A 22522-nucleotide genomic window follows, 5' to 3' on the forward strand; every position below is an offset into this window, starting at 1 on the left:
TCATTCATGGTCAATGGGCAAAGTGGACAAATGGATTAAGACAATGAAGAGAAATGAATTACAGACAACATCTGCTGAGCCATCACACTCAGTTTTTGGATGTTTATAAAAAAACAAAGGAAATTATTTTGGAGTGGAATTCTGCCTTTGGAATATGATGAAATTATGACAGCTTAACATTGCCATAATAAGAAGGTAAATAGATAGAAATGTTAAATGCAAATGTGTGTTTTTGTTATATAACCATGTGAAATTTAGAACTGTTTTTAACATCAAATGTCTAATGCAATATTGTTTATTAGCATTGTGAAATGACCTCCAAACACAGATAGAGAAGAATTTGTGAAACTGGATACTACTGTTCTGCTATAGGTGAGTCACTTTCTCTATATAGTGTTTATAACCTAACACTGTGTATTATAACACTGTACACTGCAAAATGCAGCATTAAATTAAAACAACTTGGTTTTGCAAATCAATTCAACCTACAATTATTTGTATAAATATTTAATTTTTTGACTGTGATAAGTTGACATAACTTAAAAAACAATTAGAAGTTGTTTAACTTAATTTTTTAAAGTTAAAGTAGCATAAAATATATGTTGATTTGACAAAAATGCTGCATTTTTACAGTGTATGTGTTCAGAAGCATATTTGAAAGCAAAGCTTTTACAGTAAAATGCTAAAATTTGTAAACTAAGCTATAGAAACAGATGATATGCATATTCACTGTAAAAAAGATTTGTTGTTTCAACTTAATATGCTGCCTTTAAAGTGCAATTCAACAATTTTTGAGTTAACTAATATTTTTAAGTTGAATTAACTAAAAAATGTTAAGGCAGCACGAACACTTACTTTTTTAAGTAGTAGTAACCACATCTTTTTGCAGTGTGAATTACTAATGCAAGTTTCTTTTATTGCAACATTAGTGTGTTTTACTGTCTACAAACAAATTTCAATTCTTTTCAAAGCATAAAAAGCAAGTAAATGTGTTTGTTATTGTTTGCACCTCCATTGATGGAGTGTGTGAATACAAAAACCTCTATTATGAGCAGAGAATCACAGTTGTTGGCTACTATGTGAAATGCTTTTCTTTTATTGCTCACCATTAACAAACATGAAAAACAAGATGGATTAACATTTCACCACCGTGTTTTTTCAAACAAGATGATTCAAAACATAATCGTTTTACATTTTGTTTGTTGTCAGAGCGCAACACAGCAGATGTTGTCTATAGCAGACATGAGAACTCTGACATGTTGGAGGATTTCAGCCTTATTTATTATACAGCAAACATGGATATTAGCTATGGAAATACCACCTGAAGGTAAATGTTCTGCTGTTATTTTAATGACTGAAGGTCACATGCCATCCTTTACTCTCATACATTGACATTTTAATTGGTTAAAACATGACATTAATAAATGTGTAACCCACAGTTAGACAACCTCCAATGATCATCAAAGAAAGTGTTCAAGATCACATTGTAGATCCGGTTGATCCGATTATAGTGGAGTGTGAAGCGACAGGCAACCCTCCTCCAGTGTAAGTAACCAAAACTTTACTTATACTTAATCTGATTTTATAATGTAATAGATGTGTATTGTTATAATAATGTCTGATATGGCTGTACACACTTGGAAAAATGGTCCCTAGATGTTATCTGGGTCTGTTCCTTTTCTAAAAGTACCCTACCTAAAGAAGTCATATTAGTACCTCACAGGTACATATTGGTGCCAAACGTCTTAATAATTAAAAGGAAAGAAAATTGAAACTTAAACTTAAGTCTCTTGCGTCTCAGATATTTCTCCTGAGAAAAAGACAGAAATCTCAACAATGTCACAAACTGAGCTCAGATTTGTCAAGTTTGCAAACGTCAATATTTCTTATTTAATTTACTCAAGTCTATTATTTTAACTTTACAGTCTACAATAATTTTACTGTACCAGTGTCTCATTTGTATCTATTTAAATTATTTTTAGGAAAAACATCCAAGACTAAATTGATCCTCAAATGAAACACAGCTGAGAACTCCATTAATTCTCCTATAGCTAAAAGCAAACTCTGACCAATATGTTTTATTACACATAATGAATAAACACTTCCACTTGTTTGCCTCTGTAGCTTTACATGGACGCGCAATGGTGTGTACCTGAACGTAGCTCGAGATCCCCAGGTCAGCATGAGAAGACGTTCTGGCACGTTGGAGATCTTCTTTTGGGGTCGTCCTGCAGACTATGAGGGAGTGTATCAGTGCACAGCAACCAATGAGTTTGGCTCTGCTTTGTCAAGTTACATCCACCTGCGTGTCTCTAGTAAGCAAGCATTCACACTTAAACTGTTACTGAACTAGAGTTTATGTTTTTTTTAATGTGAGGTTATTGTTGTTTTTGCCATTCTGTGAATAGAGGCCCGCACGTGGTTAAAAGAATATCTGGAGCCAGTCTCGGTGGTTGTTGGACTTCCTCTGATTCTCCCCTGCAATCCTCCTGAAGGTCCTCCAAAACCTGACACCTTCTGGTTGAACAGCAGTAAGTATTCAGTTATATAGTTATTGCTAGCTGGTTATTTACTCGCACAAGTTTACCACACTGTCAGAAAACAATGATCACAAATGGTCCCTATAGCTGTCACTGGGGGTGGTACACCTTTTGCATCTAAAGAGTTCATAGTAGTACCACAGAGGTACATAATGGTACAAAATATATACATATCTGTACCTAATGGTACATATTATAAAGGGTACTGCAGCAGTGATAGCTGGCAACATTTTTTGACAATTTTTTTCTGACGGTGCATTAGCCAGCTTGGCACTCTTTAGCTGGTATGAACATCTGGTAGCTGGTTTGGTGCTGGTCTGGGGTGGTCTAACATAAAACCAACATTTTTGAACATTGAATAAACTAGTAGTAAATATACTTTCATTTTACATTTATCCAATTTTTTCAGATGCTTTTATCCTAAATGACTTGCAGTACATTGAAGCCATACATTTGACCAGTATGTTTATTCCCTGGGAATCAAACCCATAACCTTTGCACTGCTAGCATAACATTACTTTGTTTTTTTTCCAAAGCTATGGCTCCAATCCGTCAAGATCGGCGAGTTTCCAAGGCAGAGAATGGAGATCTGTACTTCTCCAGTATCGTAGCAGAAGATGCTCTTACCAATTACGTCTGTGTTGCTCGCTTCCCCTTCACAAACACCATCCAGCAGAAGCCACCACTCATCCTACAGGTGCTCACAGGTCTGAAACCACAATTTGGTTTCTCTGTATAACAGCACATTTGAGTTTTTACTCAGTTGGTCTAATATTTTACTATGTGTCTGTGGTTGTGCGTGTTCAGTCGGTGAAGAACGATGATTAAACCCATCTAACAGTCTAATACAGTGGTGAGTTGGGAGTCTTATTATGGTTATGCTTTTTAAACACTCAACACGATGCTACTAAACCACTAATTCATTGCTTTGGCCTGCTGTGGAAGTATGTGAGTGTTATTAATATACATGCCTCTTATGTGTTGATTTATGTTCATGTAGCTCGAATGGCGGCCAACGCAGCACCCAAGTTCTTGAAACCTAAAGGATCTATGAGCACAACAATTGCAATGCTGGGCAAAGAACTCATTTTGGAGTGTTTTGCTGCTGGAGTGTGAGTTTTAAAAGCATGATGATAAAAGTTCACCCAATAATGAAAATTACCTCATAATTTACTCACTGTAATGCCATTCTAGGTGAATATGACTTCCCATCTCCAGTTGAAAACATTTAGAGTTATATTAAATAACATCATGACTATTACTTGCTTTATAATGGCATTGAATGGTACCTGTTTTTTAAGCCTATTCATCATCAGATAAAGGAATCCAACTCTAGTGGGTTAAAGTGATACTTTACCCCAAAATTCTAACTAAACTGATCTTGAGCCCCATTTACTTCTATAGTAAATAAGAATACTAAGTGAATAGGGGTCATGAACTGTTTGGTTACAAACATTCATCAAAATATCTTCCTTCGTGTTCATTAGAACAAAGAATTTTATACAGGTTTGTAACAACATGAGAGTGAGTAAATAATAAGAGAATTTTCATTTTTGGGTGAATATATGTCTTTTGAAGTGAAACGATACATTTGTGAAAGGAAACAATTTGCATTTTGGCATATTTAGCGACTGATACATTGTATTTTAATGTAAACGCATCTAGATAAAAAATAGCAGCACGTTGACTCCACGTCAGTACGCAAAAACTTGTGACTGCGTGTTTGATCACAACACTTTAACTGGTCATGAGATTTGTGAGAACTAATGATCGTTTTACTTACTTATGTGGAGCCGGTGTGCTTGAATTGTTGATATAACTCTAACCCTGCGTCCAAAATCGCATACAGTGACAGTAAGGAATAGAGCCACATTACCGCTTTCGAATATTTTTTAATGAAACAACACTTGTCTTCTTCGTTGGATAACTCCCCGGGGGCTCACGGAATAGTAAAGTGTCCTTCGAATGAACACTTCGGCCCTGTCTCAAATGGCACACTCTGGACTTGTGTACTTCCTCAAAGCCCACACTTTGATGACATCATAAAGTCGATCCTTAGGGACCCTTGACGTGAGTCCATGAGGGTGCACCGGAGTCGTATTTTGGGACCGGGTTGTGTAATTCTCCCGTTTTAGACACGCACTCGCAAACTTCCCTAAACACTTCCCCTCGGGGGAATACCTGTCACCATTTTGAAGTGCGTTCCACTTCATCAAGTGGACGAGGGAAGTTTATATGGACAGACCCTCACTCCCTTGATTTTGACCGAGGGAGCGAGTTTATTTCATATACAAATGATGGAGGGGGCGGTCTCTACTTTCCATGTGATCAAGGGCTTAGGATGATCCATTTGAACCTACTTCAAGTGTTCCAGCAGTAGTGGGCACTCGTACAACGTTAGCAGTGACGTATATCCGAGTGAACGAGACTGAGGGAAGTTAGAGAGGGACATAAAAAAACCTGGAATGCAGGGAGACTCAAGAGTCACGCCGGAAATAGGAAGAGAAGTTGCCCATCAGTGTGAACTCTTCCCTACCCTCGTCTGATTGGTCTGATTGCCCTTTCGCAATGACTTCTGGGTTGGCAAAGTGCGTAAAGCCTGTTGCAGTGCGGGCTTTGCCGAAGACCGCATCAAGGGTGCAAAGGGGGTGCTGATGGGCACACTTCGGAGCGTAAAAATGACAGATGGGACTCATAGAGTAAAGCCCGATTTATAGTCGTAGGCTATCCGTAGCCTGTGCGTAGCCTGACGTGCACCGCACAAAAATTTTAACAGCGCGTCAGTTCTACACGGACCGCAAACGCTGTGACTGGTCCACCAGAACCCCTCCCGTCAGGTTAAAAGACTGCGTCATAGGTATTTTCGTTTGCGACAGTGAAAACAAAGATGAGCCAAGTTGAGGAGTGATTTAACTCAAACTGTAACGAAAGTCACTGTTTATTTACTTCCATCATTGCTGGTCTTCTCAAATCATACACAACAAGTTGCTGTTTCTTCTTCGTTTGTGGGTTACCTTGCCAAGCTTCTTCTTCTTTGACGGTCACGCTGCTACTGTGGTTACACGCGTGGATACTGCCTAGCCTACCAGCGTCCTGCGCGTGTGTTTGCACTTCGACGCGGACGACGACGCAAAAGTATAAATGAAAAGCGACGCGGAACCTTCGCCGTCGCGGTTACGCCGTAGGACCTATGCACGACTATAATGAGCACTTTAGCGAGCACACGCAATTTAAGGCCACAAGACCGAAAGTCCACATGAAATGCACCATTTGGGACAGGGCCTTTGGCATCTTGTCGGAAGTAGTTGGTCACCTGGGTACATTTTGCCTACTATGATTTCATACATACTACTCGCCTCGCTTACTGCTTTTGGCCTACTATATAGTGTGGAAGTAGGCGGTTTCGAGGGCAGTCTAAATGTGTTTGACTGAAAAAAGAAGTCATATACACATTAAGGTGAGAAATTCCTTAAAAAAATATTAAAGACATGATGCTGATCATCTAAACTGTTAATCTTATTTAAAAAAAAAGATTTTAGTCATCAACATTGAAGAAAAATATGACTGATTCTCTTGTATATATTGCAGTCCAACTCCCTCCATCAAATGGACTAAGAATTGGGGCGAGCTGTCCATGACAGGGAAGAAATTGGAGAACTTCAACAAGACGCTCAGGATAAAGAGGGTCGGCATAGATGATGGAGGAGACTACATCTGCACCGCTTCCAACAGAATGGGCAGTCTGGACCACACCATCACTGTCAGGGTCAAATGTAGAATACTTCATTACTCTTTAACTATAGCTCAAGTCCATCATTATTGGCTTATTAAGGAACAGTTCAGCAGTAAACTGATGTTATTTTTCATGTAGCCTACAGCACAAATTCTCTACGAACCCTGCTGGGGAATCCAGCTGAGGCCAGCGTAGGCTGGTGGCTGGTTTTGGCTGGTTAAAGGTGGTTTACGCTGGTCCTCCCAGCCTGACAAAGCTGGTCATGCTGGTAGGCCAGCTGGTATTCCAGCCTGACCAGCTAAGTCCAGCTAGACCAGCTTAAAATGTGACCAAAACACAGCTAGACCAGCTTTCTACACCAGCAAAACCAGCTAAAACCAAGCTGGAGACCAGCTGAAGCCAGCTCATCAGCTTATACTGGTCTTAGCTGGATTTTTCAGTAGGGAATGAGAACCTGTAATGCTTTTTATAGATGCAAACAAGCTTTTTTGGTTTTCTCGAATCAAAACTCTTCTTCTACAGCGGTTCCTTTCTGGGTGGAGAAACCTGAGAGTCTGGTGTTGTCGCGTGATGATGGTGGCAGTATAGTGTGTAGAGCTGATGGTATTCCTCGACCTCAGATCCAGTGGATGGTCAATGGAGAGCCAATCGATGGTGAGAAAGACAACATTATCATGAACAACCTGGTGAACAGTAGAGCTCTTTAACCCTTGTTTCTGTATTTACATCAGAAGCCCCTAAGAGCCCCGGCAGACAGGTGTTAGGAGACACTTTGACATTTCGTTCTGTGGTTCCCGACAGCGTTGCGGTTTTCCAGTGTAACGCTTCAAACCCCTATGGTTACATCATGGCCAATGCATTCCTGGCTGTGATGGGTAAGAGCTACAAAAGGTTGAATAGAAACATATTAGCATTTGTATGTACCACTAATGCATTCAACTGACTGTTGTGTGTAGATATGAGACCACGTCTGTTGGGACCCAGAGATGAAGTTGTTAAAACAACAGAAGGCAATCATACTCATTTAGACTGTCCATATTTTGGCTCTCCCAAACCCAACCTGCGGTGGTGAGTATACTTTGTTGTTGTTGTCATTATCCATTAATGGAATACGTAAAATCATATTCACCATCATGCCATCCCAGCCCATTTCACAAACTAATAATTTTTTATTTAAATGACATGACGATAGTGTTGAATCTCATTGGTTTTTGTGTGTTTTGATATGCATTGTCATATGTTTCATCACTAGACACATGTAAACCAATGAGATTCAAGGTTATTGATGTGCCAACTTATTTGAACTTACCGTGAACTATGCAGTTCTGAATTGTGAATTTACACCGTCAGTTTATCCACATTTTTGTGTTATGGATTATTTGGGGGGGGCTATAACTGAGCATGGCCCCGCCCCTTACACAATCGCAAGCATCCATTCACGTTGTAGCGTTTTTTTAAAGGGTTCTGGCTAGAGGGGCTACAGCTCCTCTGGGTTTAGGGTTAGGATACAGCTACAGCCTAAATCCTGTAAAATGTTGGGTTGAGGGTACGGGATAGGATTAGGATTAAAAAAGCACTCTTCCCGCGAGATTTCATGAGATTTTGGCCGTAGCTGTATCCCTTCTAGCCACAACCGTTTCAAAGTTGAAAGAGGCGGCAGCTTTCCCTCGAGTGGGCGTGGTTTCAGCATCAACAGTGGACACTCCCCAAGCGTTAAGGTACATAAGCGACTTTGTCGCTGTGTGTTGCTCGTCTCTTTCAAAAGAGGCATATTTAAATCTGGTTGAGACAAACAAGTGAGTAACGTCCACTCCAGTACCTGACGAGAGACAGATGACGTGAGCTCCCCTGCTTCGTTCTCATTGGTAGTCGCTCCTGAAAGTCGCTAATAATATGCATAAAGATAAACATTTCTCAACTTTGTCGCGCTGCTGGACACACCCCATCCAGTCGCCAATGGTTACTGTCGCTCATGTTGAAGGAAGTCGCCAAGCTTCCATTGAAATCAGTGAGATTCTGTCGCTCTGCTACTGCTAGTCGCTGCTAGTCTGAATGCAGCTTTAGACAGCAGAGAATCCTGCCTGTTTTCCGTTTTATTAATCATTCAAATTTGGCTGGGTGGTTAATGTCATATTTTTCTGTGGTGTCATAAAATGAAAACACATTCGATATCGTTCATTACACTGACTTTTTTCTACCGACAGCTCCATAATAACAGACAGGAGTCATTTGGTTTACTTAAAGATGGATGTATGTGCTAGAGCTTCGACATGTTGACCCTTATGTGGCATTTTAATATCAAGTTAGTTGTTGGTTTTCAACTGAAGAAAGGAACTCATATCATCTGCGATAGCATAAGGGTGAATAATAAGATAATTCAGAATATTTTGAACTATTCCTTTAAAGGTGGGGTGGGGTGCATGATTTTTGAAAAGCACTTTGGAAAAGGAAGTCGGGCCTAGTACCAAAAGCCACTTGTAGCCAATCAGCAGTAAGGGGCGTGTCTACTAACCAACATCATTGCCTGGGTTGCATATGTGTGGGGTGGGTTTCTGAAAAGAAGGTCCAGATTCTATTGCAAAAGTTTTTTTTTAGGTGATTTTAATGTCAACATTGGCTTTCAGAGATGCACCCTGTCTTTTTATTAAAAACTACAACAGACACACTAAAGTAATTCGAATGTATCTTGGTAACATTGTTTAATGTTAAAAATTTTAAATCATATACAGTATATGTACAGTATATTTTAAACTTTAAGGTAGAGATGATAGCTTGTCATACATATGTGTGTAGGTCAAAAGGTGTAACAGGTTCCTTAGGAGGAGGTCATTATAGGGTTCTTCCAAATGGCACACTAGAGATCCAAAACACGAGGATGCAAGATCAGGGAACCTACGTTTGTACTGCGAGCAACGTCATTGGACAAGATCAGAAGGAGGTTCAACTAGAGGTCAAAGGTTAGTTTGCTTTTTAAAATATCAGATATATTTTGATTTTAATATAAATGTTTTTGTTTCATAAATATGGACAAAATTAATTGTAATTTTTTAATATACAATGAAAAAAGATCACACGACTTGAGATATAATTTAAGATTTTCTATGCTGTACACTATTTTTCGGACAGTGTTTAGATTATCCCAGGACTGAGCCTTTGTTATATTAGGACAATTAAGTAGTTTTTACAAACATACCTTGAAAATAACATTACGGGTGTGCATCTTGAGACAAAACATTTGCATATATATACTTAAGCAATATCGCTTGAGTGTGATATAGCTCTATAACATCACGGCTGTGATTAGGCCAGAGGCAATCACAGCCGTGATGATATAGAGCTATATCACACGACTCCGAGAGCGATATTGCTTTTATACAACAGTTCGACGGCACACGTTTGAAAAACGAAAACTAGAAAACAACAACGGAGTAATTTTAAAAGCCTCTTTGTTTGAGAACTACTTCTTCCGCCACGGATTTGAGGGCGGCCAGAATGACAGGTAACACTTTCGGCTGCTTTGAATCTCATATTAACTCAATGGACGGATTTGCCGTTTGTAAATATTACAATTTCTTGGTCACAAAGTGTAGTTTTAAGATTTGTTCAGTCGAGAATATATATGTATTATATTTAAATCTACAGTCGTTTAGTAAAGATAGCGCCTGTTTGAGCGTTTGCTTCGTGAAATTCAGTACGTATGAGAACCAAAGCATGAGCGGACGTCAGTGTTCACTCGCCCTGCTGACCACCGCCCTCTCTGGGCTACATCTCTGACAGGGATTCCCTGGCTCTCATGTTGGCCTGATGGTCAAAAAATAGATCAAATCACCAGTATTTGGTGTCATGATGAAACTATTACTTGTTTTCTTATTCATATTTAGTGTCTTTTGTGTTGTTATTGTTTTGGCGCGAGGTAAAAGTTAATAAAGCTATACTTCTATAATGTTACTGTTGGTTTACCATTTCATCTTAACGCGATACAAGCACTCGGTTATTATTAGACTTCGTTCTTGTCAGTACTATATAAAACTGTTTTTTATAAGTGTCAGAGAGATGTTTTTGCATGCTGCTTATAAATATACCAGTGGCGATATCTCATAACATGTTTTAATAGTCACGTCGCGATTAAGTAAATGATCAATGTCCACATTTAAAAGCTGCGGTGCTTACCTGCAGTTCCACGGTGTTTTCGCGTTCTGATAAGAGATATAGCTCCAGAGAAAAATGAGTGTTTACATTCCTCTTTGCAAGTGTTAATCATCCACACGATGTGACAAGACATTACTCCCATTAACTTTAACGTAACATCCAAGAGCGCTGATCTTTGACGGAATAATAACTTCCGATTGGGGATTCACAGACTGATTTATGAGCTAGTGAACTAATGAGACACACGGAGAGTTATTCAAAACAGCGCGGTTGTGTGTGTCTGCAGTTTTTCCATTCAGAGATGAGCCTGTTTAGAGGACCTCCATTCACTAGGTGGCGGAATGATACGAAAGGTGAAGCGGTTACTGTGCCGTTATCAGTAGAATATTGCACGCCTCTTAGCCAATCAGATTCGAGAACCAAAAAGAACTGTTGTATAATTTACGATATGTCAGTACATGCTGTTTTCAATTAAGGCAGCTCAAAAAAGCACTTTAGTCTTGGACTAGATTGTCTCGGGATCTTTGGTTATCTAAACCTGTTTATTTCACAGAGCCCATTAAAATAATTCGTGCCCCACACAATACCGAAGTCATCAGAGGGAGTCTCGCTCGCTTTGACTGCAAGATTAATTTTGACCCGACTCTGGACATTACTGTTACTTGGCTTAAGGACAAGAAGTTCTTGATACTTGGAAGAAGGTAAACACGAATACCATTTAAGCTCTAAAATCTAACTATCCTGACCGATGTGTTATTTGTACTGTATGTCTTATTGTGTATGTGTTATAGGATGACAAAGGATGAAGATACTCTGAGTATTGTTGATGTGTACAGAAGGGATGAAGGCTTGTACACCTGCAGAATTAAAAGTGAACTGGAGGAGGTCACTGTTTCAGCCAAACTTACTGTGATGGGTACCTAGCACACTTACTCCCATCGTGCACTTAAATGCATATACTGTACACCAACTGTGGTACTGGACACATGTGCATATATCTCTAATATATAAACATGTCATCCAGTCTGTGAAAACCCATCTAAAGTCATCTTTTTATGATTTACTGTAAAAATGTAACCTTGATATCTTAAATATTGACTGAGTAAGGTCATGTCAAAGATTGAAATCAAATCTCATCATTAGATTATGAGACTTCACCGTGGATTTCATCATCAGGGTCACATATATACTTTTGCTTTTAGATCGTCCAGATCCCCCCACTGATTTAGAGATCTCTGACCCATCGGAGAGGAGTGTTAGACTCACCTGGATACCAGGACTGAGCAACCACAATCCTATAAAAGGTACACAATACTGAGATTCATCCTAATCCTCAAATATTTAGGAAAATGTCAAGAACTCTATAGCCATACAATAACATTCATTATTTTGTAGAATACTTGGTTCAATATACTGAAGATCTGCTCGCTGACTATTGGCTGATCCCCAGTGGCTGGAAGAACCTGACCAGTTATCCTGGCAACCTAAACTCTGTCGTTTTACAGCTGACACCATTTGTGGAGTACCGATTCCGGGTCATTGCTATAAATGGTATCGGACCCAGTAAACCCAGTTGGCCATCTGCGTACTACCAGACTGGTGGAGCAGGTACAGATCCTGTTGTCATATACAAGATCCATATGGTATTATATTATGACACACACATATATTGTGTGCGCGTGCGTGTGTGTTATATACTGTCAGACAAAAGCTGTCATGGGACAGTACCCTTTAAGGTCCTAAAATGTACCAATGTGTACCAATATGTGCCTTTGAAGTACTAACATGCACCCTTTTGGTAAGGTGTACTTTGTCTTTGTGAAAGTGTACTGGCCTAGTAACAGCTTTTTACCGTTTTTCTAAAAGTGACATTATTTGATGTATATTTATACATTTGATTTAATTTTTATTTTTTATTTAACTTTTCTCTTTAGTGCCTGATGCCATTCCAAGAAACATCCAAGGACTGGGCACAGGAGTGTTCAGAAATAACATGGAAATTAGCTGGGAGGTGATGGAAAGATGATTGACAAATGTTACTGTTAATTTATTATAATATATCCTGTTTCAGGACCAAAGCTTGAAATGATGTGTAAGATTAGCAATGTGAACACAACCACCCTACAATAAAAAAAATCCACCCACTCGTTTTTTAATCCCCATTAAACCAAAGCAGACTCATTAGACATGCTGTTATGATTGTCTTGTTAATGTGACATCATAAAAACAAAGCCCCGCCCAAGACCACTGACTGACTGGTTAAAGGGAAACACCGCCGTTTTTCAATATTTTAATGTTCTTACCTCAACTTAGACAAATTAATAAATCTTTATTCAATACGTGCACTTAATCTTTGTACAGCATGTCGTGAATGTGTTAGCATTTAGCCTAGCCCCATTCATTCCTTAAGATCCAAACAGGGATAAATTTAGAAGACACCAAACACTTCCATGTTTTCCCTATTTAAAGACTGTTACACGAGTAAGTATGGTGGCACAAAATAAAACATGGTGATTTTTTAAGCTGATAAAAAAAGAGAACTATATTGTATGGTGGAAGAGCACTTAGTTGTTTGGTGGCTTCTAAATTCATCCCTGTTTGGTTCCTAAGGAATAAATGGGGCTAAGCTAAATGCTAACACATTTACAACGCGCTGTACAAAGATTAACTGCACACATTGAATAAATATAGGTATGTATTCATTTCTCTAAGTGGAGGTAAGAACATAGTAAATTATTAAAAAATTGTGTTGTTTTTTCTTTAATTTTACCCAAAAGCTTTGCTTAAACGTGTTTGTTAGCGGCTAAGGATACTATTGTCCCATACTGTATTCACAGGAATCAGATCTATTTTTAACCAAAAGCAGTAGCTCATTTGCATTTAAACATACACACATGAAAACAGCACTTTTTTGCTTCCGCCCAAATAGTGGAACTTTGTGACATGCTATAACAAATGATCTGTGCTGTGGGGTATTTTGAGCTGAAACTTCACAGACAGATTTTTAGGCATAATATTGACCCTGATATTTTTTCCTGTTTGAAGCCACTGGAATACAGGGAGTGGAACGGCCCGAAACTAGGCTACATGGTTTGGTGGAGACGCAGGGATTCAAGGGAGGAGTGGAAGAACTACACAACATATTGGTGGTGCAGCTACATCGTCTATGACACCGACACCTTCACGCCCTATGAGATTAAAGTTCAGGCCATCAACTTCTTCGGCTATGGCCCAGAATCCCCCGTCATCCTTGGCTACTCCGGAGAGGACCGTACGTTGCATCACACAATTCTTTAACATTTCCAAACACTTGCCCTTGGTCAAACAAGAGATTGACCACACGATTGGTGTGCCAGCTTTGCTGTGTCTTGCGAGTTGGGATTCTCAATGGAGAATTACACACACTGCATTTTATAGAAAAGATGTGCTTTACTCAACTTGTGTTTTTTGAACAGGTCCTATTGCTGCCCCATCTGATCTAAGAGTAGATGACATCGAAAGCACAAAGCTGACGGTTCATTGGGAACCAGTGGCACGAGCTGACATCATGGGTGAAATAAAGGAGTACAAGGTAAGACTTTTAAAACAATGATGTCATTATGAGTCAGAGATGAGATAAGTACATACTTCTTAATTTTTTCTTGCAGTAGAGATTTTTTGTTTTCCTGTGTAGCTCAATTGGTAAAGCATTGCACTAGCAACACAAATGTCATGGGTTTGAATCCGAGTAATCACATAGCCTATTGATAAAAGGAAAACAATGTATAGATTGAATGCACTGTAAGTCACTTTGGATAAATTTCCATGCAGTAAGTTATATAAGCCACCAATAGAGCTGTGTTTGATGTTTCAGGTTTATTACTGGCGAGAAAGCAGCCGCCTAGCGTCGCATATTGTGAGCAGGAGAATTAAGACCAAGAGTTTTAAAGCGAATGGGCCACGTCTGTCTGGAACATTGACTGGTCTTGTCCCTTATAGTAACTACAAGATGTATATTGTAGTGGCCAATAATCGCTTTGAGGGTCCACCTAGCCACACCATTGAGTTTCAGACGCCTGAAGGAGGTATTCACAGCAGAAAATGTACATTTTTGACTAATTGTACACACTCATGAATGTGAACAAAAATATATTTCCGTTCCACCGCAGTGCCATCGATTCCCAGATCGTTTAGGATAATGCACCGGCACTATGACACCATCTATCTGGACTGGGAAGAGCCTGCAGAACCCAATGGTGTTCTGACCGGATATATTCTCAAATACCAGACCTGTAAGTGTTATTTATGCGCACATGCAGGGATATAGGTAACAATTTTGGGGCCCATGACCCAAATATATTTCCAGTATGATCTCACTGAAATTCATATTTAACAAGATGGATCTATTTTCTTAACATTGTTTATGACACTGTGGCCCCGTGGTCAAATTTCACGGACACATGCTTGAACATACGTGCGTTCTCTCTGAATAAAATTGTGATGAGATTTCTTCTGTAGTGAACGTAACACTTGGGGACCGAATCAAGGTAGAAGACATTCCTCCAAACATCACCTACTTCTCTCTCCGCCGTTTTGACCGATACACACGATACAAGTTTTCACTGGCGGCACAAACGCAGGTCGGAGTCGGGGAGGCGTTCACGGAAGAATCGCCACATTTTACAACCGAGGGTAAGAGCCTACGATTATAAGAACAACTGATACTTTCTTTAAATGATTGTAAGCTCCTCACCACGTGTTTGTGTTCACGAACAGAATACGCTCGGGAGCAGGTGGACATCGTGACACAGGGCTGGTTCATTGGTTTGATGTGTGCGGTTGCCCTACTGGTTCTCATCATGCTTATAGTGTTTTTCATCAAGAGAACCCGTGGAGGAAAATACCCAGGTACAAAATTGTGTCACTCAAAAAAATCATCAGTTATACTGATACCAATCTTAAAGGCGGGGTGCATGATTTGTGAAAGCCAATGTTGACATTTGAAATCACCTAAACAAACACGCCCCTACCCCAATAGAATCTGGACCTTCTTTTGATAGACCCGCCCCACACATACGCAACCCAGGCAATGATGATGTTAGTAGACATGCACTTTACTGCTGATTGGCTACAAGTGTGTTTTGGTAGTCGGCCCGACTCTTCCTTTCCAAAGTTTTTCTCTAAAATCATGCACCCCGCCTTTAAGTAGCATTGGGTATATTTGTAGCAATAGCCAAATATACATTGTATGGGTCAGGTTAGGATTAGGATTTTCGGATAGTTACAACATCTCCCCCAATCCAGCACTCATTTGGAAAGATTTGAAATAGGGAGAATGAGGAGAAGGCATGGGCAGACGCATGATAGACTATACCATGTCGCCTGTGATTGTCATTAGGATATTATGTTAAGGTCATGTTCCATGATGATATTTTGTAAATTGTTTACTTTAAATATATCAAAACTTTATTTTTGTGAGTGGATGCAGTTGCTAAAGACTTCCTTTGGAGACGATAAAGACGATTTTCTTCTTTTTTTGTTTTTTTTTGAACCCTCAGATTCTAGATTTTTTAATAATTGTATATCGACCAAAGATTGTACTATACTAACAAAGCATACATAAATGTAAAGCTTACTTGAAATAATAAATATTTAAAAAATATATTTTTGTGGTCCAGGGTCACAATTTTTTTTTGGTATTTTGTTTATTGATAGTGCGGGACAAGAAAGATTTTGCATTGGAACCAATGGATGATAGAGAGAACGGGACATTTGACTACAGGTAAGTGTTTGATAAGAGAATGCCTGTAAGGTAACAACACCAAAGTAAAAAGTCAGTGATTGGTCTGTCAGGCATATGGGTTGCACTAGTGATGAAAGTTATTCCTGTGATCCTGTACAACTCAGTGGTAGAGTTGCATAAGCACCACAACAGGTCATGGGTTTACACACACACACACTTATCCTGTCATATACATACATCATCATAATATCATATTAGCACAGATTTGAAGTACACAATGTATGTCACAATAATTGTCCCTCTTTCCCTCCTGATTTATTCATTCATTCATCACCATCATTATCTGTACTTCTCTCATCACTCCTTTATTTTTCACTCCATGTGTTGCGATTGGACCACTGAAGGTCTCTTGAGAGGTATGATACATTTCATACATAACAAGTGTTAACTGTATGTTTTAAAGGGATAGTTGACCCAAAAATTTAATTCAGTTTTTATTTACTTATTCTCATGTTGTTACAAACCTGTATAAATGTCTTTGTTCTGATAAAGAAAAAAGGAAGATAATGCGTGGCAATCAAAGGGGCGCGTCATGATGAAAATTAAAATATTTTTATTTAAAACTTAATTTTGAAGAAACTATGACAGAAAATGAACACATACTAGATTATTGGTGAATTAAATGTTTTTACCTCTAATAGGAATATCTGCGTATTGAAGTGAAACTAAAGGGTTAAAGGTAGGGTAACAGATTTGATCCCGAAACACTTTTTAGTTATGCTGGGCAAAAGTCTCCCCACATACTGATAGCAATCACTGTGTTAAGTTGTTTAAATGTATTTGTAGAAATGTATGTTATCTGTGAAAGGCGTAGGACCAAAAAATGTTTAACCAATCATAGATTTTGGTTCGAACGGACGTTTCCTTTTTTGTCCCTCATACGTAAGTGTAATTTGAATGCCCACCACGCAGCGAGTCCACGCAGACACCATACGTCATCGGCGCGTTCACGTGCGCTCACCTCCTGTCTGTAAACAGCGAGAATAGCAAACTTTTCTGCTGAATTGACAACCTGCACAGGAGGCACAAAACGAAACACATGTTTTATAACAACAACAGCAAAAACTGCCTGGATCAGCAAAGAGCAAAAACCCAAATTAACATCAGTAACTTTACTGCTTTACCACGTGATGCAAACAGCTGCAGGAGGCAAAGGGTCTGAAAGGGTCGTTGCACTGTTTATTTTGGTAAAGTAGGTACGCGACATGTTTGTATCAAGATGGATTCAGATATTCTACTTTGATGAAACGTTGTGTTGCTTATGAAATTTGTGTTCGTTTACGAATTAGCATAACAATATAGTTACTACCTCTACACAACCGAAAGTGTGCTTAAACTAATTCTGATGTAAACCAGTTGTTTATGTTGGTTATTTTGGAAATGTTATTCACTTTGTACTGCAAAGGTTTCTCACTGCTGAATGAGACATGAGATGTGACCGTATGATCTGCCCGTGTTCATGTGTTTTGAAAGAGGCGTGACTTTGGATGGCGATTTGACTTGAGGGCGGGATCGTGATTTCATTGCTAGGCGGCTACCGTTAGCATTTTTCAAAATGTGAAACCCTAAATAAGTACAAACTAAAGCAGATGTTGTAGAACGTCTAGCGAATGATGATAGATTTTAAATTTTAAAAACTGATTATTTCCCACTATTAAGTTAATTACATTATCTTAAAGGAGTGTAACTACTGTAGCATGTAAATAATGCACATAAATAACAAGAACAAGATCGCTCAATAATTATATCTAATCAACAGGCACGTGAAACCTAGCTAGCAGGTTGCTCAAACAACAAAATCACAAGCTAACTTACTTTAAATTTACAAGAACAATAGACTAATACAATAACAGGCTTAAATAAACCCAAAACATAAGTCCACTTACAGTTCTCACGGACACGTGTTTTATCAACTGGCTATCCTCCATACATGAGGACCACGCCTTTATCTCATTTCGGCCGTGTGCCGCGCGTGCACGCTTGCGTTGTGAAGCGCGTCCACGCTATTCTCTGAGATGTTTTATTAACTGGCTAGTTATCCTCCAGTGACCGTCCGGACCACGTCTTTCTCATTTCGGCCGTGTGGCGCACGTGCCCCCTCGCGGTGTTAAGCGCGTCCGTGCTATTCTCCGAGATGCACTTGACTGCCTTTTGTGCAGCGAATTTATTTATTTATTTTTTGGACGACCTAGTTAAGGCGGTAGGGTTTCCCAGCTTAGGCGGGCCGCCCGAACTGCAAAGTGCTGTCGGAAACCCTGCTATGGAAGTGAATGTGGCTCACAAACTGTTTGATTACAAATATTTTTCACAATATCTTCATTCGTGTTCATCAAAACAAAAGAAATGTATAAAGGTTTGTAACAACATGAGAGTAAGTAAATGATGACAGAACTTAAATTTTTGTGTGAACTATCTCTTTAATTGTCTTGTTTGTTTTTCTTTAGTACTTAACATAATAACTGCAAGGGATATTCTTATCTATAAAATATGAAGCTTTTATTTTTTCTATTTTTATTGACTTTGTTGTACAATTTATTTCTCAATTCCTTTATGTTCCGCTTTTCCATTAAGATATGACATTATTTGAGTATTTGACTTTGATATCTACTGCAGGATAACACGAGCGCCCACGCTGCCCTACTCCAGACGGTACGTATCTTTTCAAGCTTTGTTTCACACACTTTATTTAAAATAATAGTTACCTAATTTCCTGTTAAATAATGGTAATCTTAAAGGAATGGATCAGTGGAAAATACATACTCATTCCATCCTAGATGTATATCACATCATGAAACATATATATGACAACTAGTCATGACGCATGCGAGAACAAATGAGATTTGATGTTATCGATGTGCGGTCACATATGCATTTACTGCATATACACAATGCATTGATTGAAAATATGAATCGCCCAAATTCATCCCAACAGCTGTTATATTTTATTAATGATATAAATTTCATTTGTATCGTCCTAACCAGAGAGGAGGAAAGCTATCAAGGACGCGGTCAAGGTTCAATTGAGCACATTGGGAGAAGAGCGAACAGTGATGACAGCCTGATGGAGTATGGAGAGGGGGACGAGATCGAGTTTAATGAAGACGGCTCTTTCATTGGAGAGTACACGGGCGTCAGCAAGAGGAACATAGACAGGAGCCCATACAATGACAGCTCTGAGCCCACATCTCCTGTGGCCATCTACTCTTTTGCTTAGAGCTCACGGTGGTCGAAATACAGAACTGAGAGTGATACGATGCTCCACGTGACCTGTCGAACAGGTTTTTAAAGGTATTTGGGCATAAAGGTAAATGAAGCGGTGTTTCTGGGGATTTTCCAAATCACAAATCATGTTATGATTGAAATCAAGGAAGCAAGACAAGGACGTCCTGATGATTTTATCATGTTGATAAGACGACAGAAGAGCAACTATGACTGATGGATAAGCTGGACAAACCTGTGTTTGTTCACCAAAATTCAAGAACTTCAGCAATGCTTTGTCACATAAAATCACTGATAGTTCTTACTAATGCTTGATTATTTTATATTGCAAGATACATTTGTATTTGTGTGTTAATTCTTTATTAATGTTGGTGACATTAATAGGATACAGTCTACCCCTAAGCTGCTGGTTGTGGTACACTAATTTATTGTGCATGATGTTTATTGTGTTTATCTATCACAGGTGTTTTAGTGCTTTAGTCATTAAAATGCATGAGCTGAATAAATGACTGTGTCTGTGTGAAGCAGACCTTCAATATAGGCTTCATGTGCATGTAATGACTTTTTATGCAATACTGGAGTGTACACTGTCAGAAGAAATGGTAAAAAAGGTCACTGGGGAAGTACCCTTTTAAAAGTACCATTTGTGTATAGATATGTACACTCTATAAAGGTTATTTTCGACCCAGCGTTGGGTTAAATTAACCCAGAAATGTTTATTTCACCCAACAACCCAGTATTTTGTTACATGGCATTTGGTCACACACATCAGAGACAATGCAATTTGTCAGTAAAATCACAAACTTTGTTTAAAATAATAGTTACCTAATTTCCTGTTAAAGGTGCAGTGTGTAAATTTTAGCAGCATCTAGTGGTGAGATTGCGAATTGCAACCAACGGCTCAGTCCACTGCTCACCCCTCGCTTTTGAAACACATAGAAAAGCTACGGTTGCCGCCACCAGACAAACATGTCATCGTCGGAGACAACTTAGTAAAAAAAATTTGTCCATTAAGGGCTTTTGTAGAAACATGGCGGCAAAAAATGGCGACTTCCATTTAAGGGGACCCTCTGTGTATGTAGATAAAAACGTCTCATTCTAAGGTAATAAACACATAATGGTTTATTATGAAAGGTCTTTATACACCCCTAATAATATAGTTTTGTATATTATTTTGCATTTCGGTCAAGAGATCCTTGTAAAAATTACATACTGCACCTTTAAAAGTCATCTTAAAGAAATGGTTCAGTGGAAAATCTAAAAATTCTCTCAATGTACACACACTCATTCCATACTAGATGTATATCACATCATGAAACATATATATGACAACTAGTCATGACGCATGCGAGAACCAATGAGATTTGATGTTATCGATGTGCCCAAATGCAATTTCTCAGTCAAATCAATACACATGTTTAACTAATAGGATTTTCCTGTTAGTTAACTATTACTACTAACTAACAGGATACTCTCCACTAGATGGCAGACCTTGATCTAGTATCATTTTTATCACAATACAGGTTTACAACAATCATTAAAAAAGCTTGAGATTAACATTCTCACATGTGAAATTAGCCAGATAAAGTTAATGATTTTTGTTCAAGTTCCCTGTGCTAAACAAAGTATTTTACGTCATTTTCTTGCAGCACTTCCTCATTACTTAATCCAGCAGCTATTAGTTTAAAGATCCATCCAGTTAAAACACTAAATGAGCGATTTAGTTAAAGCCAAATGGATCCAATAACACACATGTAAATGAGTAAATGACCCCACACTGTTTTATGACCACATCGCCAGTTTGCTATGTAACACATTTATCCAAAGCTATGAATAGTCTCTGATGTGGCAAAGTAGTTATCTTTAAAAATGAAAGACAAAGTTAGTCATTAGACAACTATTGGTTCTGAGAATTAATTTTTGCACACAATGTTTCAGTTTTTTAAATATTGTTTTATGTTTGGAGGGATAGTTCACCCAAAAATGAAAATAATGTCATTAGTGACTCACCCTCATGTCGCTTCAGGCTCGTGGGGCCTCCGTTCACCTTCAGAGCACAGTTTAAGATGTTAGTCCGAGAGCTTTCTGACCCTCCATTGAAATCTATGTACATTTTGGTCCAAAAATATAAAAAATTACGACTTTATTCAGCATTGTCTTCTCTTCCGCGTTTGTTTTGAAGTGCATGCACAAGACTAAAGTCACGTGACTGCAGTGACGCGGATGATGCATGATGTGTTATCTGGTGCGCCCCAGCTGTTTTTTTATGCGCCCGGGCTTCATTTACAGTCTGAGGGAGAAGCACGCTGTAAGTAAAAAAAAAAAACTTCACAAACATGTCTGAGGATAACACGTCATCCGTGTCATTGCAGTCACGTGACTTTAGAAGACAGTGCTGAATAGAGTCGTAATTTTTTGGACCAAAATGCATTTTAGATGCTTCAACACATTTTACCTGACCCACTGATATCACATGGATTACTTTGATGATGTTTTTATTACCTTTCTGGACATGTACAGTATACCGTATACGTAGATTTTCAATGAGGGGTCTACAAGCTCTCAAACTGTGTTCTGGGGAAGAGCGGAGGTCTTGTGAGTTTGGAACGACATGAGGGTATATTTGTGACATTGTTTTTATTTTGGGGTGAACTATCCCTTTAAGATACATAATGAATAATAAAAGGGTAAATTTATGGGTAAATTGCCTATTACGTTCAAAAATCAATGATGTGGTACACTTTTTTAAGGTGAAACACAAATAGATATATACAAATACAAGCAATCTACACAAATGTGGATTGCCGTAGAAGCTAGCCAGGGAAACGTCATTGGCAGGGAGGAGTTTTCTCTTGGAGGGACACTCCACTTTTTTTGGGAGTGGGCCCATTTTTTAGCTCCCCTTGAGTTGGGCACTTGATTTTTGCAGTTTTGGGGTCCATTCGGCTGATCTCCGGGTCTGGCGCTGGCACTTTTGGCGTGGCTTGGCATGATTCATTGGATCTGATTAGAGCATTAGCATCGCACTCGAAAATGACCAAAGAGTTTGGATGTTTTTCCTATTTGAAACTTGACTCTTCTTTGGTTGCGTTGTGTGCT

At 38.8% G+C, this 22522-nt stretch overlaps 1 protein-coding gene across 3 annotated transcripts; it reads left to right on the plus strand.

The window, feature by feature from the left end:
• Nucleotides 1–21403, plus strand: nfascb (neurofascin homolog (chicken) b). Of its 3 annotated transcripts, XM_055188446.2 has the most exons (28): nt 1–195; nt 303–372; nt 1210–1327; nt 1440–1545; nt 2125–2315; nt 2409–2531; nt 3077–3247; nt 3541–3652; nt 6129–6313; nt 6796–6927; nt 7005–7148; nt 7230–7341; nt 9067–9230; nt 10976–11123; nt 11214–11338; nt 11625–11726; nt 11818–12030; nt 12357–12433; nt 13468–13693; nt 13878–13993; nt 14276–14486; nt 14571–14693; nt 14920–15093; nt 15178–15309; nt 16117–16183; nt 16549–16560; nt 18818–18853; nt 19187–21403. In XM_055188446.2, the coding sequence occupies exons 3-28, from the start codon at nt 1225–1227 to the stop codon at nt 19416–19418; spliced, it is 3537 nt and encodes a 1178-aa protein (XP_055044421.2). In that variant the 5' UTR covers nt 1–195; nt 303–372; nt 1210–1224; the 3' UTR covers nt 19419–21403. The 3 variants fall into 3 exon arrangements, with proteins under 3 accessions (XP_055044421.2, XP_055044422.2, XP_055044423.2); XM_055188447.2 differs by lacking the exon at nt 16549–16560; XM_055188448.2 differs by lacking the exons at nt 1–195; nt 303–372; nt 1210–1327; ... (1 more) ...; nt 2125–2315; nt 2409–2531 and adding an exon at nt 3348–3393 and having other exon boundaries at nt 3155–3247.
• The last annotated feature ends 1119 nt before the right edge of the window (nt 21404–22522 follow it).

The sequence above is a fragment of the Misgurnus anguillicaudatus genome, chromosome 13, assembly GCF_027580225.2.
Source record: "Misgurnus anguillicaudatus chromosome 13, ASM2758022v2, whole genome shotgun sequence".
Taxonomy (NCBI): domain Eukaryota; kingdom Metazoa; phylum Chordata; class Actinopteri; order Cypriniformes; family Cobitidae; genus Misgurnus; species Misgurnus anguillicaudatus.

Bases quoted from the DNA above. Each gene is read 5' to 3' on its own strand.
- nfascb (XM_055188446.2), top strand. From the start codon at position 1,225: ATGTTGTCTATAGCAGACATGAGAACTCTGACATGTTGGAGGATTTCA. The intron at 1,328-1,439 runs GTAAATGTTCTG...TGTAACCCACAG, and splicing joins TATGGAAATACCACCTGAAG to TTAGACAACCTCCAATGATC. The intron at 14,487-14,570 runs GTATTCACAGCA...GTTCCACCGCAG, and splicing joins GTTTCAGACGCCTGAAGGAG to TGCCATCGATTCCCAGATCG.